The 18,922-nt window shown below is 38.5% G+C and overlaps 1 protein-coding gene across 1 annotated transcript in view; it reads right to left on the bottom strand.

Annotated features, from left to right (window-relative positions):
* The window catches only part of LOC123502026 (zwei Ig domain protein zig-8-like), a 260,254-nt gene that overhangs the window by 45,080 nt on the left and 196,252 nt on the right, over positions 1-18,922 (bottom strand). The window contains exons 4-5 of the mRNA XM_045251180.1: positions 11,232-11,368; positions 6,370-6,550 (exon numbers count right to left, since the gene is read on the bottom strand). Of these exons, the coding sequence (XP_045107115.1) occupies positions 6,370-6,550; positions 11,232-11,368 (318 nt within the window). The remainder of the gene's footprint in view (positions 1-6,369; positions 6,551-11,231; positions 11,369-18,922) is intronic.

The following is an 18,922-nucleotide window of genomic DNA, read 5'->3' as shown; positions in this document are numbered from 1 at the left end:
CAACAAAATATGGAAAAGAGAAAATTAGAAAAGATATACGGAAAATAAGCAACAAAGACACACAAGATTGAAAGAAAGGGAGATGATAAATAAATATGAAATAGTGAGTAAAAGTAAAAATAAAATAAACAAAATTGAGAAACAAACAAAGTAAAACAGTAAAAAGAAAGAGTAACAAGCAGAACACTATGAAAAAAATAGACAAAAAAAAAAAAAAGAAACAAGTAACAGAGACACTAGAGATTCAAAAAGAGTGATGACAAAAGAAAAGATAAAAAAAAATGTGTCAAGAAAAAATGCAACAAAATGAGGGAGAAATGAAAAAAGAAACGAGTGAAAAAGAAACGATAAAAAAAAGATGTACATTGATTTAAGGAAAAAATAATGAAAAAAAGAGAAAGAAATGAAGAAACGCGTCAAAAGTGAAAGAAGAGACAAACGAAATAAAACGAACGAAAACACAGAGTAATAACAAAAAAAAAAAAAATATATGGGAAAAAATACGAAGGAAATAGAAGAAAAAAAAGATTAAAAAACGAGAACGAAACGAAGAAGCAGAAAATAAAGACGGAAAAATAAAACCAAATATTCTAAAAACGAGGTAAAAAGTAAGAAAATGGCAAAGAACATAATAGCTCTACACTCCACACACCTCTAATTGTTGGTTCGCATTTCTAAACATTTGACACTTCATCTCAAGCACGACCTCCTTTCACCAACATTTGACACACTTCACCACCATTCACCAACATTTGACATTTCACCAACCACCTTTCACCAACATTTGACATTTCACCAACCACCTTTCACCAACATTTGACACTTCACCAACCACCTTTCACCAACATTTGACACGTCACCACCCACCTTTTATTAACATTTGACACTTCACCCCAGCACCTTTCACCAACATTTGATACTTCAACCACCTTTCACCAACATTTGACACTTCACCAACCACCTTTCACCAATATTTGACACTTCACCAACCACCTTTCACCAACATTTACACTTCATCTGAAGAAATTGAAGAACTTTTATGAGATCTAGGCCTGTATTCAGAAACCCTTTGTTCTCTTCACCATTGCTGTTTTCAAAGGCCACAGAGATGATACACTTCTTCTCAAGCACAACCACCTTTCACCAACATTTGACACACTTCACCTCACCACCTTTCACCAACATTTGACACTTCATCTCAAGCACGACCACTTTTCACCAGCCTCTCGTGGAAGACAGGAAGCGTCTCAAGGGTGTTTTCCTGAGAATCCAATTAATCATCTCCGTGCGCCTTCGAAAATAGTTATAAAGGACAAAGGCTTTAAGAATGCGGACGTTGTGTTGTCACTAGTTTACTATTATTTATTTGTGTTTTTAAAGAGGGAAGCATCAAAACACTTCAGGAACTTCATTTATGTTTTCTCGGATATTTTAGTTTTTTAGTGGAGAAATATATTAAGTATTGAGAATGGGTGTTTTTATTTTTTATTCTTTGCACCTCGACAGATTATTATTGTTAATTTTTTTTTCTTCTATTATTTTTTTTCCTTTGACCGGCTCACCCCAGCACTTAAAAGAGAGAGAAAAAGAATTATGCCATTCCAAGTGAGATATTTTGCTTTATTTTTCAGTCGCCTTTAACCATCCCACTGGCTAGACACTTGAATACTCTCTCTCTCTCTCTCTCTCTCTCTCTCTCTCTCTCTCTCTCTCTCTCTCTCTCTCTCTCTCTCTCTCTCTCTCTCTCTCTCTCTCTCTCTCTCTCTCTCTCTCTCTCTCTCTCTCTCTCTCTCTCTCTCTCTCTCTCTCTCTCTCTCTCTCTCTCTCTCTCTCTCTCTCTCTCTCTCTCTCTCTCTTTTTTTATTTAAACAAAACTTAATACAAAGGAACATGTACCCAAAGGCGCACTGTCGTGTGCTACCTATTCTAAGGGTACTACAATCTATTTCTCTACAATATTTACAAGACTTAAAAATAGATAATATACAAGATGGTCAGCATGCAAATGGAGCACTATTCGTTTCACTTCACTAGCACTATTCACGCACTGCACTACACTGAGTGTCACGTCACAAAGAGTGTCAGAGGAGTTGGCAGTGTCTGTCTCCACTTATGTGCCATCAGTTTGACACTGTGAGTGTTCATCTCCTGGACGTGAGGTACCGCGGCCGTGAACAAGTTCCACATCCTGGAGACGCGTCCTGCGAAGGTGCGTTGATGCTGACACCCGTGGGATCGCGGCACCTCTACGGCGTCACCACCATTGAGCACCGTTCTCGTGCTCCGTGCGGTGACTCTTAGAGGATGACGCAGCCCTGCCAGATGTGGCACTCTTTGCACCTGTGCCTTATGGAACACTACGATCGCCGCCACGTCTCTGCGGTGTTCCAGTGAATCAAGGGGACGCTCAGGCTCTGGGTGAGGTGGTAGTGCAGCATCTACTAGCCGTATGGCGCGGCGTTGGATGCTGTCCAGTCTCCTTCTGTGTGTGGCGGCACAGGACATCCAGGAGAGAGCTGCGTATTCAAGGTGGGGCCGCACCTGTGCCTTGTACAGCAGCAGTCTCCCCTTCCTGTCGAGGAAACTGGCGATCCTTCTGAGAGCGGAGATCCTGTGAGAGGCTTTCTTGGCAATGGTTTTGACATGCCTGTCAAACCTCTCTCTCTCTCTCTCTCTCTCTCTCTCTCTCTCTCTCTCTCTCTCTCTCTCTCTCTCTCTCTCTCTCTCTCTCTCTCTCTCTCTCTCTCTCTCTCTCTCTCTCTCTCTCTCTCTCTCTCTCTCTCTCTCTCTCTCTCTCTCTCTCTCTCTCTCTCTCTCTCTCTCTCTCTCTCTCTCTCTCTCTCTCTCTCTCTCTCTCTCTCTCTCTCTCTCTCTCTCTCTCTCTCTCTCTCTCTCTCTCTCTCTCTCTCTCTCTCTCTCTCTCTCTCTCTCTCTCTCTCTCTCTCTCTCTCTCTCTCTCTCTCTCTCTCTCTCTCTCTCTCTCTCTCTCTCTCTCTCTCTCTCTCTCTTTCGAGCTTTTAAAGTACAGTACTTTCACTATCTTCACTTCTCAATATTCCCTTGGTTAAACACTTCTAAAATCTACTCTTTCCTTTTCTCTCTAATAGCTAAAACTTTCCTACATTATCTTTAGCACTGTCACTTCTAGTCACTAGTTAGACTGTTAGGCACTTTGAAAATCCCTCTTCGCTTTGTCGATCCTCTCTATTTGTACTTTTCTTCTGTAGTATTTTAATTTCTACTGCTTCTAAACATTCCAATGGCTTGACACTTGGAAAAATCCACGTATTTTTCTTTTTCTCTGTGCTTGTTAAGGTCTTTTTACAGCACTTTTACACTTGTCACTTTAAACATTTTACTTGCTTAAAACTTGAAAAATCTACTTATTTCTATCTTCTTTCCCTCGATGTTGATAAAAAAGTTCGACACCACTTTCACCACTAGGCACAAATAAACCCTTGCACTAGCCAGACACTCAAAACCAATCCTTTTCCTTTTTCATTGCTCCGGATGTAAAGATTTTTTCCACTTTTTTTTTTACCGAAATAAAATGTTGGCTATCGCACTGAAGGGTTAAACAAGCCAAGAGAAACAGTAGAAGAGGAAGCAAAGAGCAGCAGAATGGCAAAATATATGACTAGTTTTCCATTCCGGAGAGCTCGAGGCGTGTTGTCATCCTCTGCATTACACTGGACTGGAAAAAGGAGAATGAGAACCCCATAAATAGAAAGGAATATGGAGAAAAGAAAGCAAAAGATACAGAATAACAAAAGAACCCAAGGGAATGCGACTATTTGACTCTCTGGAGATTTAGAGCAGCACTGTCATCTGTTGCGCGACACAGGAAGAGGAAGCAAAAGAAAGAAATGATGTGAAAGGAAGAAAAACATAAAAATGGTATAAAGAGTTAAAAGAGAGAGAGAGAGAGAGAGAGAGAGAGAGAGAGAGAGAGAGAGAGAGAGAGAGAGAGAGAGAGAGAGAGAGAGAGAGAGAGAGAGAGAGAGAGAGAGAGAGAGAGAGAGAGAGAGAGAGAGAGAGAGAGAGAGAGAGAGAGAGAGAGAGAGAGAAAGCAAAGAGAAGATATTTTCTGTATTTTCTGAGTTAAGAGGAGATTTCTTAGAGAGAGAGAGAGAGAGAGAGAGAGAGAGAGAGAGAGAGAGAGAGAGAGAGAGAGAGAGAGAGAGAGAGAGAGAGAGAGAGAGAGAGAGAGAGAGAGAGAGAGAGAGAGAGAGAGAGAGAGAGAGAGAGAGAGAATGCAGAATGATGACCGTTATATTTTCCTTTGTTCTGTAATGAAGTAATTTACTTGTGCTGAATTCTACGTGTCTGGTTTGTAATGCATAGTTTTTTTCCTCGTGAATCATACATTATGCTGTGAGTAAATGAACGAGTTAGACTGTGCTTTATAATATTATGTAGTGTACTAGTGTAGTAGAGAGAGAGAGAGAGAGAGAGAGACAGACAGACAGACAGACAGACAGACAGACAGACAGACAGACAGACAGACAGACAGACAGACAGACAGACAGACAGACAGACAGACAGGGAGTAAACAAATAACTTCAAAGGAAAGAAAAAAAAAGGACGGTGTAAGTGCAAGAGAAGAATGGAAAGAGGAGAGGGCGAGCGTTTGAGTCAGCCACTCGATGAAAGGTTAAGTGCGTGTGTGAGTGAATGGGTGAGAAAATAACAAGGGTGAAAGGAGGAGAGGGCGTGTTGGAGGGAATGAATCCTTCTGCCAGATCAAGGGAGTCAAAAGGAAGGAAAAACGTTCAAAAGTAACCCATCCTTCGTTCTGGATTGTTCGAGATACTTGATTTTCTGAAGATAGGTTAGTTTGAGTGTGTGTGTGTGTGTGTGTGTGTGTGTGTGTGTGTGTGTGTGTGTGTGTGTGTGTGTGTGTGTGTGTGTGTGTGTGTGTGTGTGTGTGTGTGTGTGTGTGTGTGTGTGTGTGTGTGTGTGTGTGTGTGTGTGTGTGTGTGTGTGTGTGTGTGTGTGTGTGTGTGTGTGTGTGTGTGTGTGTGTGTGTGTGTGTGTGTGTGTGTGTGTGTGTGTGTGTGTGTGTGTGTGTGTGTGTGTGTGTGTGTGTGTGTGTGTGTGTGTGTGTGTGTGTGTGTGTGTGTGTGTGTGTGTGTGTGTGTGTGTGTGTGTGTGTGTGTGTGTGTGTGTGTGTGTGTGTGTGTGTGTGTGTGTGTGTGTGTGTGTGTGTGTGTGTGTGTGTGTGTGTGTGTGTGTGTGTGTGTGTTAACTTTCTTTTTTATGATTTTTTGGTAGGAATAGTTTTTGCTTCCTTTATTTTATCCAGCTTTTATTAATTTTTGATGTAAAATTTTCTTGGATTTTGTTTTTCATCTTGTAATTATTTGTGTTTGTATTTCAAGAGTGTGTGTGTGTGTGTGTGTGTGTGTGTGTGTGTGTGTGTGTGTGTGTGTGTGTGTGTGTGTGTGTGTGTGTGTGTGTGTGTGTGTGTGTGTGTGTGTGTGTGTGTGTGTGTGTAATACATAACTTCTTACATACATTACTAAGTTAGTGAAACGCGAGAACAGAATTGTGTTACGGCAGCCGAGTTGAGTTTCTAGTGTTGTATTTTATTTCCTAATTTTTTTTTTCAAGTGTGCAAATGAGTGAAGAATTAATCTTGAATCTTTTAATCACATCACCTGTTCAGTAATCCTTCCCCCCTTCCCTCGTCCATCCTACATTGCACCTGTATACTAAATGAATGCCTGTAATTTTTGTGTACAATGTACAATGTACAATGCTGTCTCTTCTAAACATTCCATTGACTAAACACTTGAAAAAAATGTTTCTTTCTTTGTCAGTGCTCGGAAAGGCTTTTTCTACAGCACTTTTAGCGTTACGGACAGGTATTTGTCACAGTGTATAGTTAAATAAGCTGAAACGACAACGGGAAGACGAATCAAAGAGGAGAAGAATTCCAAAAGTATATGGCCAATTTTACATACCCACCATTGAGTTTGTCATGTTGCATTCATTTCCTTATTTTTCCAGCATTCATATGTGTGGCAAATTCATCTTGACCTGTTCAGTATATTTAGTTCATCTAACACCACACCAGCATGTAGCTCCATCCTTCACTACAACAGTACTTGATCCACATCTTGATTCTTGTAATTATTTAACCTGGCCAGTATACCCACCACTCCGTCCTGCACCATACCATACCAGTACGGTGCTTTACCCTACGCACATTATCATTACTCACCTGACGCCACTACTAGATTCATCGTATTCAAACTCAGTATTCAAAACGTACGACGAATTCACATTGACTCGTTCAGTTACGTGACTTGCTCAGTATACGCCTTCCATCTTAATTCTGCACCAATACACTACTGATTTACTCACCTGACGCCGCCGCGGGGGTCGTCGTAGTTGAGTCTGTGCTGGTGGTGGTACCAGGCGAGCTGCAGGGCCGTGGCGGTGGGCACGTCAGCCACCAGACACTGCAGCTCGATCGTCGACCCTTCCCGGTAAAACTTCTCCCGCAGCTCCACGCCGCGCTCGTCCAGGATCTGAATGGACGCCTCTGTGCGGGGGGAGGAGGGGAAGTGGGAGTCATGAGAGAGGCACGTAAAGACAGGCCTGGTGTGAATGGAAGCCTCTGTGTGTGAAAAAGAGGTTCTTAGCGAGTCTGTTTAGTGATTACAGATGGAAGTAGAGAAGTAAAAAGCAATAATGCTCTGAAAAAAATTACTCAGTAATTGTGGAAGAATTACGGTTGTTATTAAAGGATGAAAGAGAACAGACGCGTATAGCGAGGCTGACGAGTGACTAGAAATGTAGGAAGGAAGATCTATATTGACACCTATAAGGTTTAAAGATGAGCTAGTAATAACAAGTGATTAATTAGAAATATTATTAAAAACATGAGAGAACATAAGAAGATAAAAAAAAAAGTGCAAAGACCAAAAACCTTACTATCTGTCATCACTTTCCATATGTTTGTCCAGTCTTTCCTTCAACTTGCATAATAGCTTTGCACTGTACTAATTTTTGCCAAGTTTGTATCACACTTCACTCTTATTTATGAACCAGTTCTTTGAAAAGTCTTGAAATTGGTACAAGAAATAGCGATCTGAATGGTTAGGTTAAGTTACGCTTGGTCAGGTCAAGTTAATGTGGTTAGGACGCTGTCACCAAAGAGAGAGACTGTTTAGCATCAGTGTGGAGTGAATGGAGTTCTAAGTAACGCAGTGAATGGATAAGAGTTACTTGAATGGTCGGCTGTCACTGTAAGATGTATTGGTTGGTTCCAGGTCTTAATAGAGAAGGTAGTAATACATAGTGAGATGCTGCCTCTATCACGGATGGCCTTTGATGTAAGAGTAATACAAGGTGGGTTAAGGATTAAGTAGTTTACATTGACGTTTCTGTGGCAGTGTGGTGAGCTGCTCCATCAATCAAGCTGCTATCTATTTATGTAAGAGGAGATCTGTTCATCGGTAACACAATGGAAAAAAAAATCCCCAATTGAGGTGTCAGTCCCTAAAAAAAACAATGAAGAAAAGGGGATTGAAGAAATGGAAACGGTGTCCTAAAAATATCCTTTGTCTTTTTCAAAATCAAACTACTAACTTGCAGCACATTTAAATCAAATTAGAAGTCTTGATATTGAAAGACAGGTCATGCATGTGGATATTTGTAGTAATTTTGAACCTTGTAAAATCAAAACTATGGTTATCAGAAAATAAAAATAAAAATGAGAGATGAGATACATGAATGTGTGAAGTGTGAGTGAACGTATTACACCTCCTACCCATGCAGCGCTGTGGGTGCTACGCTACTGAGTACTGAGGCTCAATGGTAGGACACATGCAAGGATTTGCACAACTGTAGTGCAATTTTTCCTATCTGTGTTGTAAGTTGATGGTTAATGTTTTGCCTAGACATTTTCCCTTCACAACTCAACCTATTCTTGATGAAATACCTAATAAGAGTATCAAAACTGTCTTTCTCCAGCCCCACTGCCACCTGGATGTTACACAGCTACAAATAAGTTGAAGTTAATCTGAACGCTTTCCGGGAACAGTGACAAGCAGGTCGTTCTCCACTCTGCATCTCACTCTTTTATGCACTATATCACAACAAACTTTCTTTCAGCCTTAATTAGCGCCATGCCACTAAAGAATAAGACACTAATTCACCTTAATCTAAATAGCCTTGCGTGATTCGTGACAAGCAGGAAGTTCAAGGTCTTGCTGAGGAGGTTAAGGAGGCAGGACAGGCCACAGGCGTTGTATTTGTCACACTGCTTCAAGTCACTGCATGCACGAGCCATCCTTCACCCAGCAGTGCCATCACCACCACAGCGTCCTTCACTCAACGCGATAACAACACAATTACCAGCACGCGAGAACGTTCGCTCACCATGCAAACTCTGCACTTGTCACAATATATTTTCACTATCTTCAGCGTCTCTTTTTTTCATTATTTTCATGTTCCACTTTTCTAATTTTGTTATCGTGTTTCTTTTTTTTTCTTAGTATATTTTCTCAATTTTATATCCTCTAATTTGTTCACATGTCACAATTTTTTCTCTTCTTCGAGTATTTTCTCAATATCAATATGTGTTCATAGTCTTCTGACAATACTTGACAGTTGACCCAATAACAAAGCAACAGTTTTTAAGAATGAAGAAAAGGTATTTAAAACAATGGAAACGAACAGTTTCACGTATCACTGATCAAAGACAAAAAGACTGTTTAAGGCTGAAGGAAGAGACGAAACGTTATGAAAATTAATGGAAAATTACTACAAATCTTCTTTTTTTCGTTTTCTCAGCGTGTTGTTTCGACTTTACGTCCTCTGATCCTTTCACCCTCTCCTTTCAGTATTTGACTACTGACTCAATGATGTCACACAAAATACAGTCGAACTTAATTTGTTCATGCACGTGTCACAATCTTTTTCCTAGCTTTTAGCGTTTCCTCAAATTTAAGTCTATTGATCAAAGAAATTATAGAGGCTAAGTATGTGGCAGGAAGTGATATATTGGATGTGAGTGTGGCAGGAACCTTGACTTCTGATCGTGGCTGTATGGGCTTGAAGTGACCCTTGAGAGCTTACTTGACCTACTCATGTCACTTTTCTTTGATTATTGAGGTAACGGTAGCTAACTATAACGTGCATTGTACATTGACTAGATGCACAATTGATATTTTAGATAGCAGCATGACTGTATGTATGAGTGTCTGTAGGTGATGGGATGATATTATAAAGAATATAATGATGCATCTAATTACTGTGCAATTCATGTTATTATTGGGTACCATTAGAATATCTTTAGACAATCATGTAAAATGGAAAATTTGTCGTAACCAGTTTGTTAAAAGTCATATTTAAACTCATCCAATATAATAATGCTCTCTATATAATGCTACATCTAATTATTGTACAGTGAATGCTGCGTTGTTATGAGGTGACTATATTTTCAATGCAATGTATCATAATCAAATTGGTTAAAGATCCCTAGTTACTCATTCAATGCATTATATATTCATTTACTCTTGCCTGACTAATGTTACGTGTATTATGGATCCTCGTAATATTGAATAGGTTACGTTGGTGTTGTAAGAATAATGTCCGGGGTGATATTCTTTAATACTGATATCATAGTGTTCTGTATGTAGCCACCTCAATGGAGAGTGAAGTACTGACGAACCTGTGTTATATTAAGTCCTGTGAATTTTTACTCGACGTGTATTTCATGTTAAAACCCCACTTTCAGCGTCCCTGTAACTCTCTCACTACTGTGGAGGCCCTTCCATCACTGTCTTGTAAAGCCTGTACGTACCCATGAATGGAGACAGAGGAGACAAGAGACAACAGGTGGTTAATTCATACTTCTTTTGGATAACATAAATATTTAAGCGAGTTTGGAGCTAGAAAATAAGTACATAAAAAGTTATCGAATAGATAAATTGTGAAGCAGTGAAAGGAATGAAACACATGGCATTCAGTAAACAAAATGCAGAAGTTAATGACTGTATCGAAACAGATTTGCTGGTGTGTGTGTGTGTGTGTGTGTGTGTGTGTGTGTGTGTGTGTGTGTGTGTGTGTGTGTGTGTGTGTCTGCGCGTACGCGCGTCTGCTTCTGTGTCTGCGTCTGCGTCTGCATTTCTTGTTTTTTTTCAAATTTCTATTACTACTACTACTACTACTACTACTACTACTACTACTGCTACTAAAAATAATAATAGTAATAATGATGATGATAATAATAATAATAATAATAATAATAATAATAATAATAATAATGATAATAACAATACCACTACCACTACTACTTTATACTACTACTACTACTACTACTACTACTACTACTACTACTACTATTAACTAACTAACTACTACTGCTACTACTACCATCACCACGACCACCATCATAACCAACACCACCACTATTTTCAAACCTAATACTATTACCATTACTACCATCAATAATATTCTACTGGTATTACTACTATCATTACCGCCACCACCACCACCACCACCACCACCACCACCACAGTGACTCAGGACGTGTATTTAGGCGGTCTGGTCTCAGAGTTAATGTGGAAAGTGACTCATGAAATATTAAAAGCCTTCAGTTGAATGTAAATAAATATGATGTGCATTAGTTTACAGTTCATGATTATTGTTAATGGCCTGAGTACAGTTTGTTTAACATACATTTCAGAGTGCTTTGCTTCACAATTTTCATGCTGTTTTAACTGGGCCTGTTAATTTGGCTCGTTTTACCGTATTTAGTATTCCGTGTAACTAATGGATAATTGTTTGAAGTTGTGTGTCATGATAGAGAGTTGTGGTTAACGAACAGTCTGTTGTCTGTTGTAATCTGAATTGAAGCTTGTTTAATTTGATCTAACGGGGGAACGAGTTTTTCATTCCTAGTAACTTTCGTAATACTTTCTTTAGACAAGTTTGTTTGAAGTGATGCATGGTGATAAGAACTTGTGGTTAGTTAGTAAATAGTTTATTGCAATCTGGATCTAACGTAATCTTATTTTTAATCTAATCTAATGTAAGAACGACTGCTTTTTTTCCTTATTTCTTTCGCGGGAGCTTCTTCAGGGTCCCTGTGTATGAAGTGATGTATTTGGTAACGTCACAAACACACCCACCTCCTGTAGAAGTATGGTTAGGTTAAGTAAGTTTGGCTTGGAAAATGTCTGGTTAGTTCAGGTGAGGTTCAGTCAGTTACATACCTACGACCTGCAGGTGGATGGTGCGGATGAGGGGCGGGTGCGTGGATACCTGGCACTGGTAGCTGCCCTCGTCACGCCGCTGCACGAAACGGATCCTCAGGCGCCAGTCGTTGGGCTGCTCGAAGTTGAGGGCGAACCTGAAGAAGGGCAGACGAGGTGTTGACTTGACTGACTGACTAGTTGAATGATATGGAGAAGGTAGTGAAGAGTAGGACAGAATGGAGAAAGTGGTCTGGAAAAAACTGAACTTCATCCTATTGAATGATTCATTGATATATTGATTTATAAGAGACGAGGAAGAAGGAAGGAAAAGAGGGAAGCGAGTGAAAGTTTCGGGGAAGGAAAAGTTGATTGATTTAGGAGGAACAAGCATGAAGAATTGATCAATTGGTTTAACTGACTGACAGACGGATTGATTGCTTGAAAGGAACAAGAAATGAAGGAGGTAAGGAGGCTTTGGTTGACTATTATCCCACAAAAGTATGGTCACATTGCTCAATTAAGAAAGGGAAGAGAGAAGGAAGAAAAGGAAAGGTAAATGAAACAGGCGGAGACAAAATACAAAGAATTGAGGCACGAAAAGATGGAAGAAAGGAATGTGAGATGAGTGAAGAGGATAGAGAGAAAAACAAAAAAAAGTAAGAAGAGTGAGGAGAGAGAAAGAAATAGAAACAAGAGTTAAATATGGAAGGATTGAAAAAGTGTCGGTGTACCGTAGGAAAAGAGGAAGAAAGAAAAACGAATTGGGAAAAAGGAAAAGAAAGAGAAGAGAAGGGAAGGAAAGAAGATGGTGCGTGCTTGGCAAGGATCAGGAGTGAAAGATGAAAGGCGGTAAGAAGGAAAGAAAACCTAGGCGGAGGAGTAAGAAAGATGAGGGAGGCAAGGAGAGAGGAAGGGAGGGAAAGACGGAGGAATGGGGGGTAGCGCAAAGAGTGTGTGGGAGGGAATCAGGGATGCCATGAGAAGGAGATAAAGGAGGAAAGGAAGAGAGAGCGAGAAGAGAGTGAAGTAAGATGTGTGTGTGTGTGTGTGTGTGTGTGTGTGTGTGTGTGTGTGTGTGTGTGTGTGTGTGTGTGTGTGTGTGTGTGTGTGGGAAGAAAGAAAGAATAAGAAAATGAAAATAGAAACGAAAAATGAGGGAATCTGCGAGTGAGAAAAACAGAATAAGAAAGTTGGAAACAGAACGAAAAAAAAAAATTTATTGAGTGTGGAAGGGAGAGTCGATGTTCGCGAGAAAGGATATCAGAAAGAAATGTTATCAAAGTTATCAATACCGTATACATTTTTTTTCATTAAATTTAGGTCACAATCACAAAACCTTACTCAATATCATTATTCTATTACTTATCTTATTTTGCTATGTTTTGTTTCTGTCATTGTCACTTCTTTCGTCATCAATACTTTCACGATATCAACTAAACACACACACACACACACACACACACACACACACACACACACACACACACACACACACACACACACACACACACACACACACACACACACACACACACACACACACACACACACACTATTATCACTATCATTTTAAGCATTAAATAATAGAAAACCGAAATGCTGGAAAAAAACCATTTAGACAAAATAGTCGAGGCTGATGAGGCGAAACACAGTCATCACTCAAACAACAAAGAGAGCAACTAAAGACCGAGAAGGAAAGAAGCAAACCACGCCAGACGCAGCTTCCTCACTCGTGTGTTGGCGATGACAAGCGGACCAAACTTCGGCTCCAGAGTTTGTGTCTTGTTTGTGTGTGTGTGTGTGTGTGTGTGTGTGTGTGTGTGTGTGTGTGTGTGTGTGTGTGTGTGTTTGTTTGTTTGTTTGTTTGTTTGTTTGTTTGTTTGTTTGTTTGTTTGTTTGTTTGTTTGTTTGTTTGTGTGTGTGTGTGTGTGTGTGTGTGTGTGTGTGTGTGTGTGTGTGTGTGTGTGTGTGTGTGTGTGTGTGTGTGTGTGTGTGTGTGTGTGTGTGTGTGTGTGTGTGTGTGTGTGTGTGTGTGTGTGTGTTTTATGTTTGTTGGTTGTTGGAAACGTAGACATACACACTCTCTCTCTCTCTCTCTCTCTCTCTCTCTCTCTCTCTCTCTCTCTCTCTCTCTCTCTCTCTCTCTCTCTCTCTCTCATACAGCATCAAGTATTTAATAGTGTAAGTCATCACAAACGGTTTCAAAAGGGCCAACAAGTCAGACTGATGTTCGTTCTTCCTTTGTGTTCCTTTCTGTAACTTCAATAATTTCTCAGAAGGCAGCACAAGGAGAGTTACGTAGAAAGTGCGTATTGTCAGTGAAGTTACTGCATTCTAATGATCGCTTCTTGACGGGGTTTGTCATAAAAGGCTAAGGAAAGAAGTGAGGTGGGGGCGCTATGGAGTGTCTCAAGAAGTGCCTATTTACTTGGAGTGTCTTAAGCATTTTCCTTCCACGTATGGCTTTCTCTTGATGTACGGTAAAGGTATTCTGGAGCAGCAGCATCAACACACCTGGGAAATTAAACTGGCTGCCTCACAAGTTGCTTTTTTTTCTGTTGTTTTACCTGCAGCTTTTTTTTTTAAGGATAAGTTTTTATATATTTCAAAAACGAAAGGGATTGTTAGTGAACTTTTACTTTATTTTCTTACTCTTGGTTATTCTCGTTTAGGACAGAATTAAAGAGTTTTGTTTTGTACTTATAAAGATTACACTCACAGCAAAAAGATGCCATTCACTGTTTCCTAAGACTATTTATATTGTCTGTAAATTATTTTTTTTATTCGTTATTATGTTTATTGCTACGAATGTATCATTAACCGGTAATGTGTTCACTGCGTAGCCTATATGCCCCTCATTCAACATTATAGTTATGAAAGCCTCTATTGGGTAGTGTAAATGCCTTTTATTGCACGTTTAGTTACGAAAGTCTGTTGTGTTTATGCCTCTTATTGAACGTTATGATTGCGTAGTGTATATTCCTCTTATTGAACGTTGTAGTTACGAACGCCTCTATTGCGTAGTGTATATTCCTCTTATTGAACGTTGTAGTTACTAAAGCCTCTATATTCACAGCAAAACATGTCATCCTGAGTAAAGCTAATTCCAGTGTTGATAGTTTCATTTTAGATACAGAACACTGAGTAGCGCTACTGAAGTTAGAGTAATTAGTAGTCAAAAAGTTTAGTGTCTCTTAGATCATGTGAATTAGTGTTTTAAAAGGTGTTTTTTTTTATTATTATTCTTAAAAGATGTTAGAATAAAGAATATCGCATCATTAATCGAGTTGCCGGGTCTCAGCGCCGCGCAGGGGATGTGTTCTGGTCAGCGTAATGAGAGAGGTGCTGTTGACTCTTCTTATAGCTTTCATCTGCTTAGTAAGATGGTACTGTATGGACATCTGTTAGTACTTGGGTGTCTTGATGTAAATACCTTTTGAAAATATCCGCTGGAAATGCCTGCTGGAATTGTTGTTGTAGAAAGGGCTTTTGAAAATTACTGTTGTAAATTTTAAAAGAAAATTATGTTTGAAATGCCAATTGAAGCTCTTTGTTTAGAAGTACCTGTTGAAAATGTCAGTTGATAATGCTTGTTTCTAAGTTGGTGTGACTTTTTTCACTTTTTTTTCAGTGTTGCAAGAAATCTTGTAACATTATAATACTAGAAACGCTACAAGCAGACCAGACCAGAACTCCAGGTCTCTCGGTGTTCTTGGTGCTGCTTTGTTTGAGAAAAACGCAATAAATTATTTCACTACGACAGTTGGCCTTTTCACTGATGGGGTCATCCTTTCTTAAATTCATGTATATATTCTCTCTCTCTCTCTCTCTCTCTCTCTCTCTCTCTCTCTCTCTCTCTCTCTCTCTCTCAGAGCGAAAAGAAAAAGAAAAAAGGCTATTTTTCTTTTTTAAACTACAAAAATACAAACCACATTAAATCATTTCTCTATGGACAGTCACCCCTTCCACTGTTGCATATATTCCTTGTTAATATTCACTGCACTGTATAAAAACAAAACGAAAATAAATAACAATTGTAACTTATTTTACACAGAAAAAAGAGAGAGAAAAAAACACTTTAACTTTGTCTTGTCTCTACCACACAAATATTCAAGTAATTGTCTTACATTAATATTCTAAAGAAAATTATAGAAATTTAAAAAAAAAAATTGTCTGGTAGTGATTAAGTTAGCAGAAAAACGTTAGGAAATAAATGAAGCTGCATGAAGCCCAAACATTCCTTCTATCATCGTAATTTATAAATCTTTCTAATCTTCTTCTAAAAAGCTTCGTAATGACTTACCACCAACAACTGGTTTGCTAAGTCCATTCCATTCATCCACCACTATACTTGAAAATAAATTCCTACTTACATTTTTTCTGTTCATCTTTATCGAAGTTTCAAGAGGACGGTTTCTGAGTGCAGTTAAATCAGTCTTTTTTTTTTTTTTTTACGTTTTCTGTCTCATTGTCTTCTAGTATTCTTGGTAGAGTCCAAAAAAGAAACTCGTATAAATAAGTTGATATAATAATTCTCACAGACAATATTGTTTTCTGCATTGAAAACTCCATTGTGTCTCGATGTGGTGGAGTCATTCTCTGCTGAACATTGACTTCTCGAAAATTATGGCACTTATTCATAGACTGACATGAGTGACTGTCTATTGAACAATGAATGCATACAGAACATACATGGAAAGATTTTTTTATGTATTCTTGCAATGAATGTTTTTTTAAAAAGTTGTAGTGTAAAGTTTATTGTCTGAAAATGTGCTTCAGTCTGATATTCACATTAAGCAATTAATTTCCTACTCCCCCCCAAAAAATGTGTAAAAGATTTTAACTCTTTCTCGGAAACTGTTAGTGGTGATTGCTCATTGTAGAATGATCGGAAGGGAAAACGACTAACTTGATTATCCAATCTAATATGTATGAGTCTATGTATGTAAGTATGTATGTACGCACGTATGTATGTATGTATGTATGTATGTATGCAAGCAGTGTAGATCTATTCCATAGTTCTTGTGAAAAAAAAATACATAAAGAGGTTTACAAAACAAATTCTGGCCGTAAATGTTTGTTTAAGGTACATTGCAAGTGTAGTGTGTGCGGTGATGTGGTGCAGTCTAAGATTCGTATCAAACAATCCATTACCAAAATAACCTTGACGCGTGAAACATTGTTGTATTCACTAGACTTTTAGTGGTGCTTCTTTCTTGTAGATCGACTGGAAGGAAGTAATAGTTTACTTTTTAATATGATTTTGTGCATGAATGGAATATAAACCTATTTTCCTTCGTCCAGTGAAGAAGACTTCATCTTTAACCTTCAGACAGACTCAAAGAGCATACAGGAATAGGTTCATTTAATATTTCTTACAGGTAATGATAAAATGTGCTGTAAAAAGTCTCTTTGTATCCCTGGTTTTACTTCAGTTTATGTATACCAGTGCACATAAAGTATTCAGGTATTCTTTCTCTCAGCAAAGAAAAACATCAGCTTTAATGTCAGAGTGCTGGCGGAGAGACAGACACACGCCAGGCCCTTGTCAATACGCCCAACAGCCTTTCGTTAATTCACACGTTACATACAGCCTTTGATGGTCGCAGCAGGGGGGAAACAGTTGCCTTGATGATAATGTGATTGAGTTGCCCTGTCCTGCTGATGCACGCCATTGATTTGCCTTGCTCTGCTGGTAACATGACTGAATTACCTTACCGTGGTGAAATGCAACTTTTATCTTTCTTTGCTATTGAATGATATGAGTGAGTTATCTGATATTACTGAGATGTGGAAATAGAGAGACTGTTGTAATGAATTTTAGGAAGTATAAATCTAGAATTGCACGCGAACATTACTTTGCTACACGAAAGATATTCCGAGGAAGAAATTGTTACTCTTTATGATTGGACGTTACTTAACATAAGTTAGTTCTGAAATAAACATTTAACTGTATCAGATTGCGAGGGAACATGCAAAGTTATCTTGGTGGATTTGCAACTCGAAAAATATTAATGGATAAATAAATAAATCAACAGATTAATGAATAAATAAACTAAAGCAAGATGAGGTTAATAAATGAACTTGTTTGCGATGCCGAAGATGAAAGCTATCAAATGTAATGGATACACACACACACACACACACACACACACACACACACGTGTGTGTGTGTGTGTGTGTGTGTGTGTGTGTGTGTGTGTTATTATAATAATAAACGGTTTATTAATTAGGCAATGTAAAAAAAAATACACTGAAAATGTGAAAAAAAAGTGTGTGTGTGTGTGTGTGTGTGTGTGTGTGTGTGTGTGTGTGTGTGTGAAGTTATCTCATCCTGTGCAGGTTTTATTCCCTCGCCGTTGACTCGCCTCGCATTAAACTCCCCGACAGAATTATAACACAAACTCACAAATCCTCCCGCCGTGAAGATAAAAAGGCGAGGTTTTCTGCCCTGATTACATACATACATACATACATACATACGTACACTGCTGGGTGGCGGTGTGGAGCAGCAAACACTCCCTCCCCCCTACCCCCCCCCAAGGTACAGAACTAGTCAATGAAAATATTTATATATCTTTTGTCTTTTGTCTTATTTACTTTCTGTTTTTCTTTTTTATATTGTATAAGGAATTTGCAGGAAAGTCTTACTTATTCATGTTTTTATACGTGAGTTTCTGAAGCAGCCGTAACTTCCCATTGAAAACAGTTATATACCTTCAAAATTTTCTTCTCTTTTTCTTATTTTGTATTACAGATATTTTGTGACATACCTGAATTTACATGAAAGTTTGTTGAATTGTCTTACTGATTAATTCATTCATTTGTTGCTTTATTCATTCATGTGTTCATTCATCAATTACTGACAAAGAAGTCTTGATAACAATAAATGTGGGAAATGGCGGTAAAATGTGAGGGGGAACAAATGCACATCTTTATTTTTTCTATATATTTTTAGGGCAGTGGCTATTAGGTGGGACCTCTCTCTCTCTCTCTCTCTCTCTCTCTCTCTCTCTCTCTCTCTCTCTCTCTCTCTCTCTCTCTCTCTCTCTCTCTCTCTCTCTTTCTTTCTTTCTTTCTTTCTTTCTTTCTTTCTTTCTTTCTTTCTTTCTTTCTTTCTTTCTCTCTCTCTCTCTCTCTCTCTCTCTCTCTCTCTCTCTCTCTCTCTCTCTCTCTCTCTCTCTCTCTCTCTCTCTCTCTCTCTCTCTCTCTCTCTCTCTCTCTCTCTCTCTGCAGAGAGAGAGAGAGAGAGAGAGAGAGAGAGAGAGAGAGAGAGAGAGAGAGAGAGAGGGCATGAAATTTCGTAAACAATTTAATCCTTTATCTGACACAAATCTTATCTCTTAATTCCCTTCATTCTGAATATACTTTTATCTGTTTATATATTTATTATTTCATTTATCATTATTTACTGTATTTATTTTGTTTATCTATTCATTAACTTTTCTCCATTAACAGTGTTCATTTAGTATGTTTTTTTTATACTTATCATTTATTTGTCGTCTTTCTCTATTCATCTTTGTATCATTTTTCCATTAACCATTTATTATGTACTGTTTTGTTATTTATTTTCATCATTTATTTTACCTTTTTTTCTTTCATCTAATTTTTCTATTCATCTTGGTCTTTTAAAGGATTCATGATCGCTTTACTTTATTACTAAATATTTACACGCATTTGAATTTGTAATGTTCCTTCTATTGTCCAGT

This window comes from Portunus trituberculatus, chromosome 10 (assembly GCF_017591435.1).
Source record: "Portunus trituberculatus isolate SZX2019 chromosome 10, ASM1759143v1, whole genome shotgun sequence".
Lineage (NCBI taxonomy): Eukaryota > Metazoa > Arthropoda > Malacostraca > Decapoda > Portunidae > Portunus > Portunus trituberculatus.
The sequence above is the reverse complement of the archived record's forward strand: the minus strand, read 5'-3'. Positions and strand labels throughout refer to the sequence as shown.